This window comes from Scyliorhinus torazame, chromosome 13, assembly GCF_047496885.1.
Source record: "Scyliorhinus torazame isolate Kashiwa2021f chromosome 13, sScyTor2.1, whole genome shotgun sequence".
NCBI lineage: Eukaryota > Metazoa > Chordata > Chondrichthyes > Carcharhiniformes > Scyliorhinidae > Scyliorhinus > Scyliorhinus torazame.
Genome location: NC_092719.1, coordinates 180,537,835 through 180,557,395, shown reverse-complemented (window position 1 = coordinate 180,557,395; position 19,561 = coordinate 180,537,835). Strand labels below are relative to the sequence as shown.

Genomic DNA, 19,561 nt, shown 5'->3' with positions numbered 1-19,561 from the left:
TGTTCCTCTGTTGTATACTACGTCAATCTGTTCGGCGATTGTAGATTCCAGGTTTTAAGTAATCCGATGGCATTATGATTACAGTTCAAATTTATGCTGTGAAACTTCACAGTCTATTTACAGAGGGACTGAGACGCTGAACAGGTCCCAGATTCAATTCTTGGTCTCAATTGTGCTCAATCAGGGGCAGCGGGATTGCTATAACTAATTTCAGAATTATAAGATTCCCATGTCAGCCTGTCTGAGGATAGCAAACATAGTAAAAGCTTGATGTAGTCAATGGATGACTGGCTAATTGTGCACCACATATGCTCGACTTTGCACCCTTCTGACTCAAAAGGACTAGCAGTGTGGTCTTGCACCAAGATTAGCAAAAGAGGTAGGAAACAGTGATTGACTTTATAGGTAACAAGGACACCAAAGACAAAAATTAGGAAGAAATTAAGCACATTAATGGCAACATGCGTCCACGTTAGTGCAGGATCAAAAACAATTAAATTGGGAGCTATGAAGTTAATCAGTGACAGAGCAGCCACTCTTTTCTTAAGAATCTCACTTAAGCGTTTGTAGCATTATTTGAGAGGCTGGCTCTGTTATTCAGCATGAAGAGTCAAAGTGCAGATGAGCAATAGTTAAAGGAGATTCTATAGTCAGGGGCACAGATGGGCGCTTCTATGGACATGAAAGAGACTCCAGGATGGTATGTTGCCTCCCTGGTGCCAGGGTCAAGGGTGTCTCGGAACAGGCACAGGGCATTCTTTAGGGAGAGGGTGATAAGGCAGAAGTCATGGTACACATTGGTACCAATGACATAGGTAGAAAGAGGGATGAGGTCTTGTATCAATAATTCAGGGAGTTCGGTAGTAGACCAAAAAGCAGGCCCTCTCGGATTGTAGTCTCTGGATTACTCCTAGTGCCATGTGCTAGCGAGTACAGAAATAGAATAGCACAGATGAATGCGTGGCTTAAGACCTGATGCAGGAGGGACGTTTTTAGATCCCTGGACCACTTGGATCGTTTCTGGGGAAGGTGGGACCTGTACAAGCGGGATGGTCGACGTCTGAACCAGAGCGGGACGAACATCCTTGCTGCCAGGTCTGCTAGTGCTGTTGGGAGGAGTTTAAGCTAATTCGGCAGGGGGAGGAGAAACAGACTGTTAGCAGAATGGGGACACAGCATAACACAGAAAAGTAATCAAGTCAGAGGGAATGCAGTGGTAGTAAGTTTCAAAGGAGTAAGACGAGGCTAGATGGATTCTACTTTAATACCAGGAGTATTACAGGTAAAACGACGAGTTAAGGGCGAGGATTGACATGCGGAATTGTGATATCGTAGCCACCACGGAGACATGGTTGAGGGAGGGGAAGGATTGGCAGCTCAACATCCCAGGATATACAATCTTCAGGCGAAACAGAGGAGGGGTAAAAGAGGAGGATGCATTGCATCACTAGTTAAGGAGTCAGTTATTGCAGTAAAGAGAGATTATATTTTGAAGGGGACATCAAATGAAGCTTTGTGGGTGAAGCTAAGGACCAAAAAAGCGACAGCCTCATTGCTAGGTGTTTATTATAGACCCCCAGATAGGCAGCGGGAAATTGAGGAGCAAATATGTGCGCAATTCACAGAGGTGTGTAAAAATAATAAGAGTAATTATATGAGGTGATATCAACTTTCCAAACATTAATTGGGATAGTCACTGTGTTCAGGGCTTAAATGAAGTGGAGTTCTTAAAATGTATACAGAACTTTTTAGCTTACGATATAGAGGGTCCAGCAAGGGATGATGCAGTCCTGGACCTAATTCTGGGGAATGAAACCGGACAGGTGGTTGATGTGTTGGTGGGAGAGCATTTTGGTGATAGCGACCACAACATGGTACAATTAAAGTTTGTTATGGACAAGTTACAAAAAAGGGTTGTGGATTGGAGGAGAGCGGATTTTAGAAAAATAAGGCAGCATCGTGCCAAGGTAGACTGGAAAGAGTTTTGTGGGGAAATCTACAGGAGCAGTGAGGGATGTTCAAAAACAAAATGGGGAGGGTACAGGCCCAACATGTTCCCTCTAGTAGAGGGTAGTAGGAAGGAGTAAAAAGCCCAGAGAACCATGGATAACCAGAGACATTCAGGATACGATGAGAAGCAAAAGAGAGGCTTTTAGCAATTCAAGGGGTGTAAATTAACGGAGGCATTAGTGGAGTACAGAAAGTGCAAGATGGAGTTTAAGAAAGCAATTAGGAGAGCAAAGAGGGGATATGAGATCGCTTTGGTTGGTAAAAGCAAGGAAAATCCCAAGATATTCTATTAAGTACATTAATGGAAGAGAATAACCAGGGATAGAGTAAGGCCCATTAGAGACCAACAGGGAAATCTGTGGGTGGAGCCAGAAGACATTGGTAGGGTGTTGAACGAATATTTAATATCTGTCTTCTCTCAAGAAAATGAGGAGGTACATATAGACTGAGGTTCTTGAGCAAATTGTCATAGGGAGTGACAAGGTATTGGGGGCGTTGGTTAGCCTAGAAGTGGACAAATCTCTCGGCCCGGGTGAATTGTGTCCCAGGATGCTGTGGGAAACGAGGGAGGAGGTTGCAAGGGTTCTGACCCAAATTAATTTCTCTCTGGCCTCAGGGGAGATGCTAGAGGACTGGAGAACAGCTAACGTGGGCCCACTATTCAAGAAAGGCTGTAGAGATAAGCCAGGGAACTACAGACCAGTGAGTCTCACGTCAGTGGCCGGAACAGACTAGCGAGTCTCACGTCAGTGGTAGGGAAACTACTGGAGAAAATTCTGAAGGAGAGAATCTATATCCACTTGGATAGGCAAGGTTTGATCAGGAATAGTTAGCATGATTTTGTGAGGGCCACGAAGAATCCAGCACATGTTTGTAGAATCAAAAGAAATAACTTTATTTACAATTACATATAAACAACAGCAGCAGTACTCCACCACTGCTCACTCCTCTCCAGCTGGCTCCTCACTGGCCAGCTCTATTTATGCAGGTGACTCTGCTGATGATTTTTCCACCCCCCTCATTGGGGAAGCTCATACTCAACTCAGGATTGTGGGATTGCCATTAGTCCCCAGCCAGGAGTAATCAGGCAGGTTACAACATCCCACCCCCACAAGCCCAAGGAATCCATCAAAGACCCTGGCGAAGGAGTGTGTCAGTTTTGTTTTGCCGCAGGCCGGACGCCATTTGCACGAGGCGCTGGATCGGGCGGCATGTAATAAGGAGAACGGCGCTTCCGCGATGAAAGGCGTAACGGTTGTACATCCGCGGGCCGTGGGACCAAGGACTCCCCCCTCGGAGGCGCCCTGTGTCTCCATCTCAGAGTCAGAGTTCACTGCCTTCCTCATCTCGGCGTCCCTATCGCCACGCGGTTCTGCAACGACCTGCGCAGACTTTGAGTGCGGCACCAGAGGAAGATCGTGAGGATGATCCTCCACTGTGTCTGGTCTCTGTGGTTGTAGGAGTGAGTTCCGGGGGTGGGAAATCTTTGGAAGAGGCGGCCTTCTGGACCGAACGTGGTCTACATACTTGCGCTGGAGACGACCCTGGGCTTGCACCTGGTGAGAGATAGGGCCCGTTCGTCAAAAGATAATGCCAGGGGCCCACTGGGCACCACAAGCAAAATTTTGAACGAACACCGAGTCACCAGGCGCAAACTGCCGAATTGGCCGATGCCAAGAAAGGCCATGCCCCTGCCGTTCTGGAATGCGGCGTACTTTTGTGCCAATATCTGGGAAGACCATGCTAAGGCGGTTGCAAAGTCTCCGGCCTATTAGGAGTTCCGCGGGAACGACCCCAGTCACCGCATATGGAGCGGTCCTATATGAAAACAAAACACGAGCCAGTCTAGTGTCCATAGACCCGGAATACTGTTTCTTTAGGCCCCATTTGAACGTCTGCACAGCACGCTCTGCCAGCTCATTGGAAGCTGGGAGGTATGGAGCGGTGCAGATATGGCGTATGCCGTTCGTCGTCATGAACCTCGCAAACTCATCTTTTGTGAAAGGAGTGTCGTTGTCCGTGACGAGCACCGCCGGGTGGTATGGAGTGGTGCGGATATGGCGTATGCCGTTTGTCTTCATGAACCTCGCAAACTCGTTTCTTGTGAAAGGAGTGCCGATGTCCGTGACGAGCACCTCGGGGAGGCCATGCGCACTGAAAGACAAACGCATCTGCTCGATCGTTGCGCAGGACGTTGTGTCTACCATCGTATGCACCTCCAGCCAATTAGATTGGGCATCGATTAATGGAAGGAACATGGATCCTTGAAAAGGGCTGGTGAAATCCACATGCAAGCACGCCCAAGGCTGCCCTGGCCATTCCCAGTGATGCCAGTGGAAGCTTCAGATGCTCCTGGCAAATGGAGCAGTTTTGGGCCACCTTCTCAATGTCGGCGGCGAGGCCTGGCCACCAGACATAACTCCAGGCCAACATTTTCATTTTGGTCACACCCGGATGCCCATTGCGCCAGTCCTTTAGTATCAGTTCCTGTCCTTTTTCCGGGGCGACCACACAAATCCCCACAAGAGGAGACCGTCTTCCACGCTAAATTCTGACAGCTTGGAGGAAAATGCCTGCAACTGACCTGGAAGCTGTCTATGCAGCCCACCATAGAGGACTATGTGCCGAATCTTGACAGGACTGGATCCATCTGGGTCCACTCACGGATCTGCGATGCCTAGACAGGCAAGGAGTCCAGAAAATTTAGGGTTGCGACCACCTCACCGGTCGTGGGGGTCGACATGGGGCCAGTCGACAAAGACAATCGGCTCAGTGCATCGGCATTCTCTATCTGGGTCCCTAGTTTATGCTCTAGAGAATACTCGTAGTCAGGGAGCAACAAAGCCCAGCGCTGGATCCGTGCGGAAGCAATGGACGAATTGGCTTATCCTCTTGGAAAAATCCAAGCAGAGGCTTATGATCAGTTACGATAGTGAAGTGGCGGTCATAAACATACTGGTTTCACTGCAAAGACCACCGCCAGGCCATCCTTCTCGATCCGTGCGTACTTCTCTTCCGCTGCAGTGAATGTGCAGGAGGTGAAAGCGATCGGCCGCTCGGCTCCGTTCTCCATCTTGTGGGACAGGACGGCCCCAATACCATATGGGGATGCACCACACATGATGAGCAAAGACTTTTCAGGATCATAGTGGGTTAGTAACCCAGACAACGACAATTGCTGTTTCACTCACCAGAAAGCTGACCCCAAACCCAGGTGCGGTTCTTCTTTAACAGAAGGTGCAATGGGGCTAGCGTAGTTGTCAGATTGGGGAGGAACTTCCTGTAATAGTTTACGAGGCCGAGAAAAGATCAAAGATACGAAGTGTCAGTCGGGGTGGGGGCCTGTTGAATTGCACGCACTTTCTCTGCAACGGGGTGCAAACCTTTGCGGTCCACTCGATAACTCAGGTAGACCACTTCCTTCGCCTGAAAGACGCACTTTCTACGACGTAAACAGACTCCAGCCGCTGAAAAGTTTCCACGGATAGCCTCCAAATGTTCCTGCTCTGACGTCTCCGTAATCAAAACGTCGACTAAGTAAACAACGCCACGTGGTAAACCTCTCAAGATGCCCTCCATGACGCATTGAAAGATAGCACATGCAGAGGATACTCCAAAGGGCAACCGTGTATATTTATACAGGGTGTATTTATAGTTACATATGGCCGGGAGGCAGGGTCCAGCTCCAACTGTAGGTAGGCGTGACACATATCTAATTTTGTCAACGAGAGTCCGCCTCCAAGCTCCACGTAGAGATCTTCTATGCGGTGCCTTGGATATCAGTTGAGCCGGGAAGCACTATATTCACTGTAAGTTTATAGTCGTCGCACAAGCGAACTATGGCATCTGGCTTCATTACAGGTACAATTGGCGCTGCCCAGTCAGCGAAATGGTCGGGCTGATAATACCCGTGGACTCCAAACGAGTGAGCTCCACTTCTACCTTCTCGAACAAGGTTTAAGGCACCAGGCGCACCCGGAAATAGCGCAGCGTAGCTCCTGGTTCAACTTAGTACGGGCTACGGCTCCTTATATCTTCCCCAAACCGGGCTGGGGTACATCCAGGTACCGTCCTAGTAACCCCGTCAACCCTCCAGAACCTGTTTGAAGGATGTGCTGCCACTGCAGCCACAAATATCGCAACCATTTCCGACCCAACAGGGTAGGCCCGTGGCCGCGCACCACACTAAGTGGGAAACGCCTCCCTGGCATCCATTAACATCAGGGGTCAGCGCAGTTCCAGCAATGTCCAATGGATCCCCCGTATAGCTGGCCAACTTGGCCTGTGAGTCGGTTAATGTAAGGGTCTACATACCCTGCTTAATGTGGTTGAATGTCCTCTGGGCAATCACGGAGACCGCTGCGCCGGTGTCCAACTCCATCTCAAACGGGTGACCACTGCCCCGTACCGATACCTTAATGGGGGCCTCAGGGGGAGCTGCCACAGAATGCTGCTGCAGGCAGTCGTCCTCCGTCTCCACGTCCTCGGGAGTAGTCCCCGCAGGTTCATCCAAATAGAAGGTACGGCCTCTGGGCTGGCCCCAGTTTCTTTCGGAATGACGGCGCCTCTGGCGGCCCCAGGACCGGCGTCCGCGACGGGGTCGGCGCCCACAAGTCCGACATTGACATGGTTCCTCATCTATCAGTTCTGGAGAAGGCTCCCTTCAGGGAGGAACGTCCAGCAGCCACTGGCGTTGATCCGGACCCCACCCTGCCCAAGGTACAGCAGGGGTGCGGGGAGACGCCTTTGGATGGAAGGGGTTGCGCCCCAAGGCATGCACCTCCATTCCCTGTAGCTCCTGCACTCCCTGTTCTGCGCTCTCTCGGGACAATGCTATCTGAATGGCCCGTTGAAAAGTCAACGTTGGCTTGGCTAACAACTTTCCCTGGGTGGTCGCGTTGTTAATACCACACACCAAGCGGTCGGGTAACATTTCTGACAAAGTCTCACCATAGTCACAGTACTCTGCAATCCTGTGTAGCCTGGATAGAAACTCAGCAAGGAATTCTCCCGAGGTCCTCTCTGCAGTATTAAACCAGTAACACTGGACTATCGTGGACGGGGTTGGGTTAAAATGTTGCCCCACCAAGGTCACAAGTTCATTAAACGTCTTGGGTGTTCAGCACAGCTGGGTATGTAAGGCTCCTAATCACCTCAAACGTATGTGGGCCACAGGCGGTGAGCAAAATGACCACCTGCCGCTCGTTTTTGGTGATGTTATTCACCCGGAAATAGTAACGCATCAATTGTGCGTACTGGTTCCAACTTTCCAGCGCAGCATCAAAGACATCCAAATGTCCATAAAGAGGCATGGTGCAACAGGAAAAAACCTCCAACTTGTATCCAACAAAATTCGAGGTAGGTGGCTTCAACAGCGTAGACAGCTATCCACTTTAATCCTCTTCACCAGTTTTGTGAGGGCCACAAAGAATCCAGCACGAGTTTGTAGAATCAAAAGAAATAACTTTTATTTACAATTTATTATATACAACAGCAGTTCTCACCACCACTGCTTACTCCTCTCTAGCTGGTTCCACACTGGTCAGCTCTATTTATGCAGGTGACTCTGCGAATGATTTCTCCGCTCCCCCTCATTGAGGAAGCTCATACTCACTAAGGATTGTGGGATTGCCATTAGTCCTCAGCCAGGAGTAATCAGGCAGGTTATAACACATGGCTTGTCAGAGGAAGGGCATGCCTAACAAATTTGATTGAATTTTTTGAGCATGTGAACAGGTGTGTAGATGTCGGTGGTGCAATTGATGTAGTTTACATGGATTTCAGCAAAGCCTTTGACAAGGTCCCACATGGGAGATTTATAAAGAAAGCAAATGCATATGGGATACAGGGCAACTTGATAAGGTGGATTCAAAATTGGCTTTGCTGTAGGAGACAGAGCGTGATGACAGATGGCTGCTTTAGTGACTGGAAGCCAGTGTCCAACAGCATACCACAGGGATCTGTGCGGGGTCCCCTATTGTTTGTCATTTACATAAATGACAAACAATAGGGATGAATGACTATGTTGGGGGTAGGATCAGTAAGTTTGCAGATGACACAAAGATTGGCCAGGTGGTTAAGTGAGGTTGAGTGTCTTGGGTTACAGGAAGATATAGACAGGATGGTCAAATGGGCAAAAAAATTGCTCAATCCTGAAAAGTGTTAGGTGGTGTACTTTCGAAGGAGTAACGTGACAAGGAAGTATTCAATGTCTGGCATGACACTGGGAAGTTCTGAGGAATAAAGGGACCTTGGCGTGTTTGTCCATAGATCTCTGAACGCAGAAGGGCAGGTTAATAGGGTTGTGAAAAAGGCATTTGGGACGCTTGCCTCTATCAATCGATGCATAGATTACAAAAGCAGGGCGGTCACGTTGGAGTACATGCTGGAATACTCTGTGCAATTCTGGTCACCATATTATAGGAAGGATGTGACTGCACTGGAGGGGGTGCAGAGGCGATTCACCAGGATGTTGTCTGGGATGGAGCATTTCAGTTATGATGAGAGGTTGGATAGGCTTCGCTGGAGGAGAGAAGATTGAGAGGGGACCTGATCGAGGTATACAAGATTATGTGGATAGGGAGCAGCTGTTCCCATTAGTTGAAGGGTCCGTTACAAGGAGAGACAAGTTCAAGGGCAGGTGGTTGGCGCGTTTGGGGGGGGGGGGGGGTTGGAGAAAAAATCTGGGGGGGGGGTGGTTGGAGGAAAAATCTTTTACCCAGAGGGTGTTGATGGTCTGGAAAGCACTGCATGGGAGGGTGGTAGAGGCGGTTGCCTCACATCCTTTAAAAAGTACCTGGCACATCATAACATTCAAGGCTATGGGCCAAATGAGATTAGGTAGGCAGGTCAGGTGCTTTTCATGCATCGGTGCAGACTCGATGGGCCTCTTCTGTGCTGTATTAATCTGTGATTCTGAGAGTCTCTGGATTCCATTTATTGAAAATCAAGATCCCAGTGTCATACAAAAACTCTAATGAGACAAAATAGTCAAATTATTTACATGATCAACTTTTCAAAACCTACAGGCTGATGAAACCCTAGACATAGCAAGCAGCAAACATTGATTTAAAAGTACTATGGCACAATGCACAAGTATAAGAGAATATCTCTGCTGATTACTCTTTCGTCATCGAACAAAATCAAGTTGTGTAACAACTTACTTGTTGACTGGCCATGCGTTTTCTCACAATTTGGGCAGTGATAGACATCAATATCTGGTGCCTCATCCTCTTCCACACCAACACAGCTGTAATCATTCCAAATATAAAGATGTGTTATAATCATGAAAAGCTGAATTTATTCAGCAACAACTAGTTGTCTATGAATGACAATTTTTGTAGATTTTCATTATATTTAACTTATATAAAGCAATAATTTTAACGAAGGTAGATTAACAACAGATTCAAGTTTTTTTTTTTTTAAATCATAACAATACCGGGAAAAGTTTAATTAGATATTTAAATCAATTTTTTCCTTTAATCCTTGATCCACCCACATGCCCTATCCCAACCCATTGATAGCGGCTCATTACTATTGACAGAGTTGGCTACAAGTGGTGTTGCATACAGATGTGTGCAAAATTATACCAAGTCCCAGGTAATAGTGGGCATAAATTTCAACTTTTCTTAATGGGCAGAAGCCTAAAGGAATGGATCATCCACCATCTACAAGGCCCGCCCAATTAACATTTCATTCGTTTTACATGTTATGGAAAGGATGCAGGGTGTTTCATCTGTCAATTTGCCACATGGTACACATTAAAGTGCTGAATACGAATAGGCATGCCGTTAGTAGCTCACCGTTATAATATTAAACAATGAAATGGTATTTACATTTTAACTAGTACAAACAAAATTCTTTTGAAATCAATCAAAAAGAAAAATGCAAAAAATAAAGAATTTAAGTTATCCAAATAGTCAAGATAGCTGGTATAATGACCTCGCAAAGATAAACTAATAAGAGTAAATATTTAATAAGGGCAAATATTTCAAAACATCTAGCAGGTAGTAAGAATTCTGACCGAGTTTGGACTAACAGAGGGTAAGTATTACTCCAAATATTCAGAGGAACTGTGATGCCTCGAATTTTCACGACTATTAAGATGCAGAAAGCAATATTATCTCAAATTCAAATGAACTAATTTATTTTTGTTTTCCCGCTCCAATTACTCATTCCCTGCTGAAAGCATTGTGCCCTCTAACAAATACTCCATAATGACATATTCAAGTAGCTGCTTTTTTAGAATCCTTTAATGCATGCCTCCCCTGGGTTGCAAGCGGCAGACTGTCTAATTCTGTCGCTCCCCCCCCCACCCCCCCAGAAGAAGGCAGTCAACAGCCACCGGGAATGGGAGAAGACAGGAGGACCACTAGACCTGCGGCCCCTCACCGTGGCCGAGTAGAGAGCCTTGGACGTGGTCGGCGGCCCGGAGGAACAGAGGCCACTGAGGTAGAGCTTGGCAGCGAGCGAGGAAGTGAGACCCCGTTTAGTTGCAATTCCCTGAGACAAGTGTGCTACCCCCACCCCCAAATCTGACATACCCCACCCTCAACCATGGAGTAGCCCGGGGCCATCGGGCACCCCGAGGGAGGTGGTGATGGGGCCCATGCTGGTGACTCCCGCAAGGGAGGTGCCTGAACACCGCAACACCATGGACTCCACTCCTCCTCTCCCCCCCCTCTCCTCTTCCCCCCCCCCCCCCTCCCTCCCCCCAGAGGCACAAATCTGTACATATCCGTTCCTTTCTTTAAAATGAAGAAAGCTAAGATGAGAGCTGATAGTCCTGTTCATAATTATGAAGGGTAAAGAGATACGGTAAAGAGAAAACAGCTATCGCCACTGGTTGGTGAATCAGTAACAGGAGATCACAAATTTAAGATCATTGTCAAAAAGGATAACCGAAGACGTTAATAGAAATTCTATAACTCAGAAGGTAATTGGAATCTCATACCAAAAGATCATGAGACACGTAATCCAAACAGCTTCTCAAAGGGAAGTAGATGAATATTTGAAAACATTCTGAAAGGTATGAAGTGCCAGGGAATGGGCAGTTCTTTCAGAAAGCTAACACAAGTATAATAGGCTGACCGGAGGACTACTTAAAAGACCTCAGCGCCACTAATAAGATAACTAAAATCTTAGACAACTGTTAATCATTAGCCTTTATAAACTTTCACCGAAATTGTTTTTCCTGGCCTGTAAAAATAATTTTTGATATGATAGTAAGAAATATTTATTTAGGCTTCAGGCAGCCCAGAACACACCCTGCAACCCACTGACACCGTGGAGGAAAATTTGGGACCTGGAAAATGACTTGGGAAAATTTGATGGTAGAGAGATCCAAGCAAACTAGGGGAAATATATGAATGTTAAGACCTGGGGGTCACAGTCAGGGAGGAAAGAAGAAACAGAGGAGAACGGTTGGGACATGGAGCACTGGAACGCCCAAACTGCAGAACAAAACGCTGCAATAATACTGCAGCTTATCAAGAATATGGAGGTATCGCTTCTCGGCCTTTTGGCGAAGATCAAGTGTATGTAGATTGAGCCTTTGGTTCAGATCTGGTATGTCTCTCTTGTGGGGACCATGAATTGGATTCAATTTGAATTAGTTTTTTGGAGCAGGCGAGGAGCTGGATTAGGGGTTTGCCCCTGACCCACACTCTTGAGCCCTGGCTTTGTAACTCAGAAAAGGTCAAAGAAAAAAGAATACGGAGGTTGTAATACAGCAGAAACAGCCTGTATTTCAGTGATTGAATGGTAGTGATCAAAGCTCCACCAAATGAATGTGGTCCATTTGAAAGTGTGGCTTCAGGTACATAAGAGGCAACAAATATACCCTCCTTTGATTCCGAGCTCACATTCAATTGCAGTTGCAATGTTTTTCAATGCCTGAGAAATTAGCATTTTCAAAGCAGCTGAAATTAAAAATGGGGAAACTTAGTTTTTTCCTCATATGCGAGATGTATAATACTGGCATGGTCAGCACTTATTGTTCATCTCTCATTGTGCCAGACAAGATGGTGGTGAGCCACCTTCTTCAACCGCAACAGTGTGCTGCAGATACTCACCATGAGGGAGTTTCAGAATCTTCAACCAATGACAGCGAAAGAACGACAATGTGTCGAAGTCAAGGTGGTGTGCAACTTGGAAAAGCTGGTGTTGGTATTCTCAATCAACTACTGCTGTTATGTTGTAGAAACCTTGATCTGTTATTACAGTGCAACTTCAACTTGTAGCTGGCTGCCATTGTGCATTGGCGGTGAAGGGAGTGAATGTGGATAGGTGGTGGATAGGATCCCAATCCAGTGGATATTGTCCTGGATGACGCAAGCTTCTTATAATGTGTTGGAGCTCCACTCATCCAGGCAAGTAGAATGTATTCCATCACACTCCTTTTATTTTCCAGTTGTTTTGCTTTATTTTCTTTTCCAATTTAGCATGGCCAATCGACCTATCCTGCACATCTTTGAGTTGTGGGTTTGAGACCTACACAGACATGGGGAGAATGAGCAAAACTCCACACTGACAGTGACCTGGGGCACCATGAGGCAGGAGTGCTAACCACTGCGTCACCATGCCACCTTTCCATCACACTCTTGTCCTGCATTTTGTAGATGATGGACAAGTTTTAGGCAGTCAGGAGATGTGTTACTCATTGCAGATTACCCAGCCTAGACCTGCTATAGTAGCCACTGTATTATGTGACTGGTCCAATTGAATTTCTGGTCAATGGTGAATCACAGAATACTGTTCCTGGAGAATTCAGCAGGATGTTGATGCTGGAGGGACTAAAACTAACAGCCACACCGAGTCAAATGCTGCCTTGATGTCAAGGGCAGTGACTCTCACATCAGGAATTCAGTTCCTATGCCCATGTTCACACCAAGGCTGCAATAAAGTCTGGCGTCAGGTGCCTCTGGCAGAATCCAAACTTGGCATTGGTGAGTACGTGCTACTTGATAGATTTAGATTCGTCACTTGTACTGAGGTACAGTGAAAAGTATTGTTCTGCGTACAGTGCAGACAGATCGCTCCATACATGAAAACATAGAATATATGATAAATATATGAGGATACATAGTGAAAATACACAAACATTGAGTGAGTGAAGTATACAGTGCTACAACTGTAGAGAAGATGAGTAGAAAGATCAGTTCAGTCTATGAGATTAGTTCAGGCCCTAGGAGGGCAGTTCGCAAACTTTTGTAATTTCTGCCCGATGGAAGAGGTTGGAAGAGAGAATAACCTGGGTGGGAGGGGTCTTTAATTATGCTGCCACTTTCTCAAGGCAGAGAGAAGTATAAACGGGTCAATGGATGGGAAGCGGGCTCGCGCGATGGACTGGTCTGTGTTCACTTTAGTTTCTTACTTTAGTTTCTTCAGTCTTGGGCCGAGCAGTTGCCATACCAAGCTGTGATGCAGCCAGATAGGATGCTTTCTATGGTTCATCTATATAAATTGTTTAGAGTCATTGTGGACATGCCGGATTTCCTTAGTTTCCTGAGGAAGTACAGGCACTGTTATACTTTCTTGGTCGTAGCATCAACGTGGGTGGATCGGGACAGATTGTTGGTGATGTTTCCACCTAGGAATTTAAAGCTGTTCACCATCTCCACCTCAGCACCATTGATACAGACAGGGGCGTGGATGACATTTCGCTTCCTGAAGTTGATGACCAGCTCCTTAGTTTTGCTGACATTGAGGGAGAGATAGTTCTGACAACATCTTCCTTCACTTTGTTGAAGACTGAGAGTACACCGAGGGTGCAGGAATTGGCTACACTAGATTTGTCCTGAGTTTGGTTGATAGGACATGGCAGGGCATTTTCCACTTGTCCAGGAGATGCTAGTGTTGTAGTTTGGCCAGAGACAGGGCTAGTCTTAAGTACATGTTATCAGCAGTCCAACTGGGATGTAGTTGGGACCCATAGCCTTTGTAACAGAAATTAGAACAGTAATCCTTTTTAAATATACTTGCACTACGTCTCTGTCAGCATCCAGGTATTTTGTCTTCAGAACCAGTGAATAATAAATATAAAAACAGTTAGAAATGGCTGCCTGAGCTTCAAGATTTCATTGCTAAAGCTGATGGTCTTTATGTAGTCCACAGGTTTTAGTTTAAATATCTCAGGCCTGAGTGATAAAGAGCAATCTGTCACAATGCTGTTTCATCGCCACAGAGACCCATGACTTGATTGAATAGCATCTGTTCTATTATTCATTCTGACATTAGAACTGGCTGCCGAGTGTCAAAAGGATCAACCCCAAAATTGACCAGATATCTTGGAAGGAAAGTAATTATTATCCAACCTTTCCTTTCTAATCTAGTACTTGTTTTGAATAATTATAATAATAATCTTTGTCACAAGTAGGCTTACATTAGCACTGCAATGAGGTTACTGTGAAAACCCCCTAGTCGCCACATTCCGATGCCTGTTCGGGTACTCAAGAGGGAGAATTCAGAATGTCCAAATTACCTAACAGCACGTCTTTCAGGACTGTGGGAGGAAACTGGAGCACCCGGAAGAAACCCACGCAGACACAGGGAGAACGTGCAGACTCTGCACAGTGACTCAAGCCGGGAATCGAACCTGGGACCCTTGAGCTGTGAAGCAACAGTACTAACCACTGGGCTACCGTGCCGCCCTCTAATGCAGCACTTCAAGTTATAGTGATTTTTCACAGTTCGGAGCACTTTAATGAATTACATTTGGGAATACAGTAACTAATGTAGACAAATATAGTAGTTATTTCTGCATTAACTATGACCATGAATAGCAATGAGATGATTTTCTCTCCAGCAGTACTGATGAATGACTGTTCGCCAAGACAGGATGGTCATCAATCAACTGTTAGCAAGGGATCTTTAACACATTGCAGAACTCCCAGAACTGGAAGACTGACTTTGGTTTAATTCCCCACCTAGAAGGTTGACACTTCATTCCAGCACTTCCTCAAATATTGCATTCAGCATCAGCCTAGTTTGAATCCACAATCATCCATGCTAGTTCATTTTAACCCTGCCCACCTGGCAGACACCAGCATGTGACAAGTTAAAACCATCATTTACTTACCCAGCGACACCTCAAAAGGGTAGCTAGAGCTGGCAGGTTTGCATTTTAACCTGCTCAAGGGGAATCTTCCCAGAGCCTATGGGTTCCTTTTTAACATCAGCATATTGGTTCCTGAAGACATCAATTCCAGATACAATTATACAAGGTGCCAGAACGAGAAGCAACATTGAACTTCTTGCCAGGCCAAACCAGAGGCAGAAGAGGTGAAAAAAGGCAAGTTTTGTTTTAGTTTTCTTGTGAGACCAGGAAGAACAAGAGTGATTTGGGCTCCCTGCAAGTCATCCGAGCAGTAGGCGGGCAACTACCAGGCAATGCAGTCTTATGCCAACTTCACGCCTGGAATGGGTGGAAGTTGATTAGCGGGACTTTAATTAGACACACACTTCAGATCAGCTGAGTCTCTTCCTACCATAGGTTGGCAGGAACTGAACTCATCAGTGTTCGTTCCCACCAGAAACCTGCAAACTGCTAAAATGCCATAATATAATTCCAAAAATCATATGAACTGAGAAATGGTTGCAGTATTCCCAACACATGGTTGAACTAATACAGTATTAAAGTACAAGCTATTATACTAGCTTTATCAATCAAGCTTTTCATTGTATTAGCAAGTTTCTTGTGCTATAGTTTACAGTAAATCAGAGGTTTCACTGCTGGGGTAGGAATATGGGTGTGGATTGCCTAACTCCAATGAAAGAAGTTAGAAAGTTTTAAGAAATCTCCTCAGAGATTATGTACTAATTATTTTTGATCGGTTGATGTAAATTGAATAATGTTTTTCTTACCCACTGCAAATGGATAAATATATAAACCTATTCTTGAGATTTAACATGAGCAGTAAATAATTAAACTTCTGTATGTGACACAAATGGGGGTGCTTTGTTATTCCTGCTCATGAGCTTGACATACGAGATTTTAATTTATGATGGTTAAGAAAACAGAACATTTACTAAATATCTCTGCAACAGTATGTGGTGCTAATAAATGGTTTTGATTTGAGGTGGCATTGTGGCCCAGTGGTTAGCACTGCTGCCTCACAGCTCTGAGGACCCGGGTTCGATCCCAGCCCCGGGTCACTGTCCGTGTGGAGTTTGCACATTCTCCCCGTGTCTGCGTGGGTCGCACCCCACACAACGCAAAGATGTGCAGGCTATGTGGATTGGCCATGCTAAATTGTCCCTTAATTGGAAAAAAAAAATGAATTGGGTACTCTAAATTTATTTTTTTAAATGAATGGTTTTTAATTCGAAAAAGTGAAATTCAAGATTTTAATTCAGAAACTTCCTACAAACCTGAACAGTCCAGTTGTTCCAGAGCTTACACTACTTATTTGGCTGTTTTGCAGTTCTAAGGAAAGTATAAATAAACAAAATGCAGCTGGCACAACCACTTTGAATGCATTACAAAATAGAAACAACGCCATCCTGTAATTATCCTGTTATAGCACTGCAGCTGAACGGAACCATACAGATGCAGATGCATGTTGGGATATTCGCCACACTTAAATTGTGGTATTCTAGAACGTGCAATCATAGATTTCAGCTGAAAATCATAGCTATGAGAAGAACACTAACCCCAACTTCGAATAGATGCTAGTGCCTCCAAATCAAAAAGTTAATAAATATTTCCAAACATCCCAAAAATTCTACATGTTACATACTTCACAACAATATACACATTCACAATAATTTTTCATTTTTGTCATATTACAAACCTCATTTTGAATTTCAGAAATTACAGCAACCGAGAAAATAATCAGCAGATGAAATATAGAACGTTGAGTGGTTGAGCTTTAATGTTGGTAGAATTTCATATGTCTGTATTGATACGGTTCAGTCAGGATAGTTGCAATGTTGGTCTATTGCTTTATTTTAGGTGTTCAAAGGCAGAAAACATGCCTAATTCCAAAGGAAGGGTAACAAATTCGCAATGAAATCAATTTTTTCACATGACCAAGTCCAACACATACCATTGAAAATAATACTGTTGGCCTCACATCATGCCAGGGACTATTGCTGAAAGTTCCACTGTGCATGTTTCTCATTCCTTCCAATGTGAGTTGCACTTTGTTTTGTGCATACAGAATGATGTGCCACTCCACGCCACATACTGTCACAATGAGGTGACTTGTTAATAAGTGATATTAATCTGTAATTTCACCAGCTGACCAAACATATACTGAACTGTTTAAAAGGGACTTTTTAAATATAAAAAAAGACACCGACTAAGGATGGTTGCACAAGTCACCTGACATCTGGTATTGACAGTGACCAGTTTCTGGAAAGTTCCAATATGGAATACAATTCAGACGTGCCAGCACATCCTTATCTAGAACTTCACATCTGAGAATATCAATGGGATGTACGGAAACACCCAGGGCACAGCATTTGAATTTCTATAATACTATGGGTGCAATTTAATGGAACTGTTTCGAAGTGTCATGTGTGGCGGGTTTTGCTGGGAGTTTCCCGCCGGCTCTGCCGACAAGTTTCCCACCGCTATCTAACGACACTTAGTCACTTCTTTGGGCCTCGGGGAGTTTCTCACCAGTTTAGCCCACACATCATCACTGGGGAACTGAACACAGATCGGACCGTATTTTCATTTGAAAGAGTGCCCCAATCTTTAAGTGAGCTTACATACCCCACCCATGGACAACGTCACGCCCCCACACAGATGGGCATTACCACCCCCCCCCCCCCCCCCAAGTGAAAACACCCCGCTATGGGGTCCCCTACTTCAGGCCTCCCCATTCCCCCTTACAGGCCCCCTCTTTCCAGGATCCCCCCCCCCAAACCTCCCAGATGTCCCTTCTTACTTGCCCTGCACCCCCCATTTATAGGCATGGACCGCCCTCGGGCCCTGACCCTTGGCAGTGCCACCTGGGCACCCTTGCCAAGGTGCCCACATTCCAGGTGCAGGACCAGGGGACCACTGTACCCTATCTCTGGCCACCTGTGGGCCTCAAATGGCAAGTGTGACCCCCGGGTGCCGTTCCACATGATCCGCGGTTGCGTGGACCAGTACTTAATGGCACCTGGCTTCAGCCTCCCTGGGGAGGCGGTAGATTCTGGGTAATTAGGCCTTAGGAAGGTTTACGGCCTACTTACACGAGCGTGGCTTTGTTTCCCCCCTCCCCCTCCCATTGTGGATGGGTTTGTGATTCCTGCAAGACATTGTGACTCCCGCGGGAGGCTTCACCTGGGATCTACGGGCCACGTTGCTCTCCCATTGGGGTGCAGCATGGCCGGTAGATCACGCCTTATGTCTCCAGCAGAGACAGATGGGTATATGGAGAAATGTCTTCCCATCTCATCAAGATGGATAATAATTCATTTGGGAGGTTAATGGTAGACACATTACGGGACCTACTCATCCACCTCTCTTCCCCACCCACAATGTCCAAAAAACAAAGACACCATCAGTTTAGGCATCAATGGATTGGAGTTGTTTATTGTCACGTGTACTGAGGTACAGTGAAAAGTATTTTTCTGCGAGCAGCTCAGATCATTTAGTATATTAAAAGAAAAAAAATACATAATAGGGCAACACAAGGTACACAATGTAAATACAGAGACACCAGCATCGGGTGAAGCATACAGGAGTGTATTAATCAGGTCAGTCCACAAGAGGGTAGTTTAGGAGTCTGGTAATAGCAGGGAAGAAGCCGTTTTTGAATCTGTTTGTGCGTGTTCTCAGGCTTTTGTATCTTCTGCCCGATGGAAGGAGTTGGAAGTGTGAGTAAGCCGCGTGGGAGGGGTCGTTGATTATGCTGCCCACTTTCCCAGGACAGCGGGAGGTGTAGATAGAGTCAATGGATGGGAGGCGGGTTTGTGTGATGGACTGGGCTGTGTTCATGACTCTCTGAAGTTTCTTGCAGTCTTAGGACGAGCAGTTGCCATACCAGGCTGTGATGCAGCCAGATAGGATGCTTTCTATGATGCATCTGTAGAGGTTGGTAAGAGTCAGTGTGGACATATCGAATTTCCTTAGTTTCCGGAGGAGGTAAACGCGCTGTTGTGCTTTCTTGGTGGTAGCGACGATGTGGGTGGACCAGGACAGATTTTTGGTGATGTGCACACCGAGGAATTTGAAGCTGTCAACCATCTCCACTTTAGCCCCATTGATACAGATAGGGATGTATACAGTACTTTGCTTCCTGAAGTCAATGACCAGCTAGGATTATGGGATAGAGTGTTGTCGTTACACCACTCCACTCGGTTCTCTAGTTTATCATCAGATAAATAAACACGTTCTGAAATCATTATGGGGATCATGTGACTGAAGTAACCATTTTGAACTCTCTTTAATCATCATGCAAGCTGCAAGCAATGAGTAGTCAAGAAATGGAGTTGCCAATGGAGTAGCAAAGGAGCTCCCTTTTCTCTCTCCCAAGTTAAGACCCTATCTCTTACAGTTTAAACATCCAGCACAGAGATAGTAAACTTTCCATTGGAAGGAACCTCAGGTGCA

General features: G+C 45.8%; 1 protein-coding gene across 2 annotated transcripts in view; it reads right to left on the bottom strand.

Moving 5' to 3' along the window:
• The window catches only part of phf2 (PHD finger protein 2), a 197,853-nt gene that overhangs the window by 132,987 nt on the left and 45,305 nt on the right, over positions 1–19,561 (bottom strand). For both annotated transcript variants that reach the window (XM_072472519.1, XM_072472520.1), the window contains exon 2: positions 9,174–9,259. In XM_072472519.1, the coding sequence (XP_072328620.1) occupies positions 9,174–9,259 (86 nt within the window). The remainder of the gene's footprint in view (positions 1–9,173; positions 9,260–19,561) is intronic.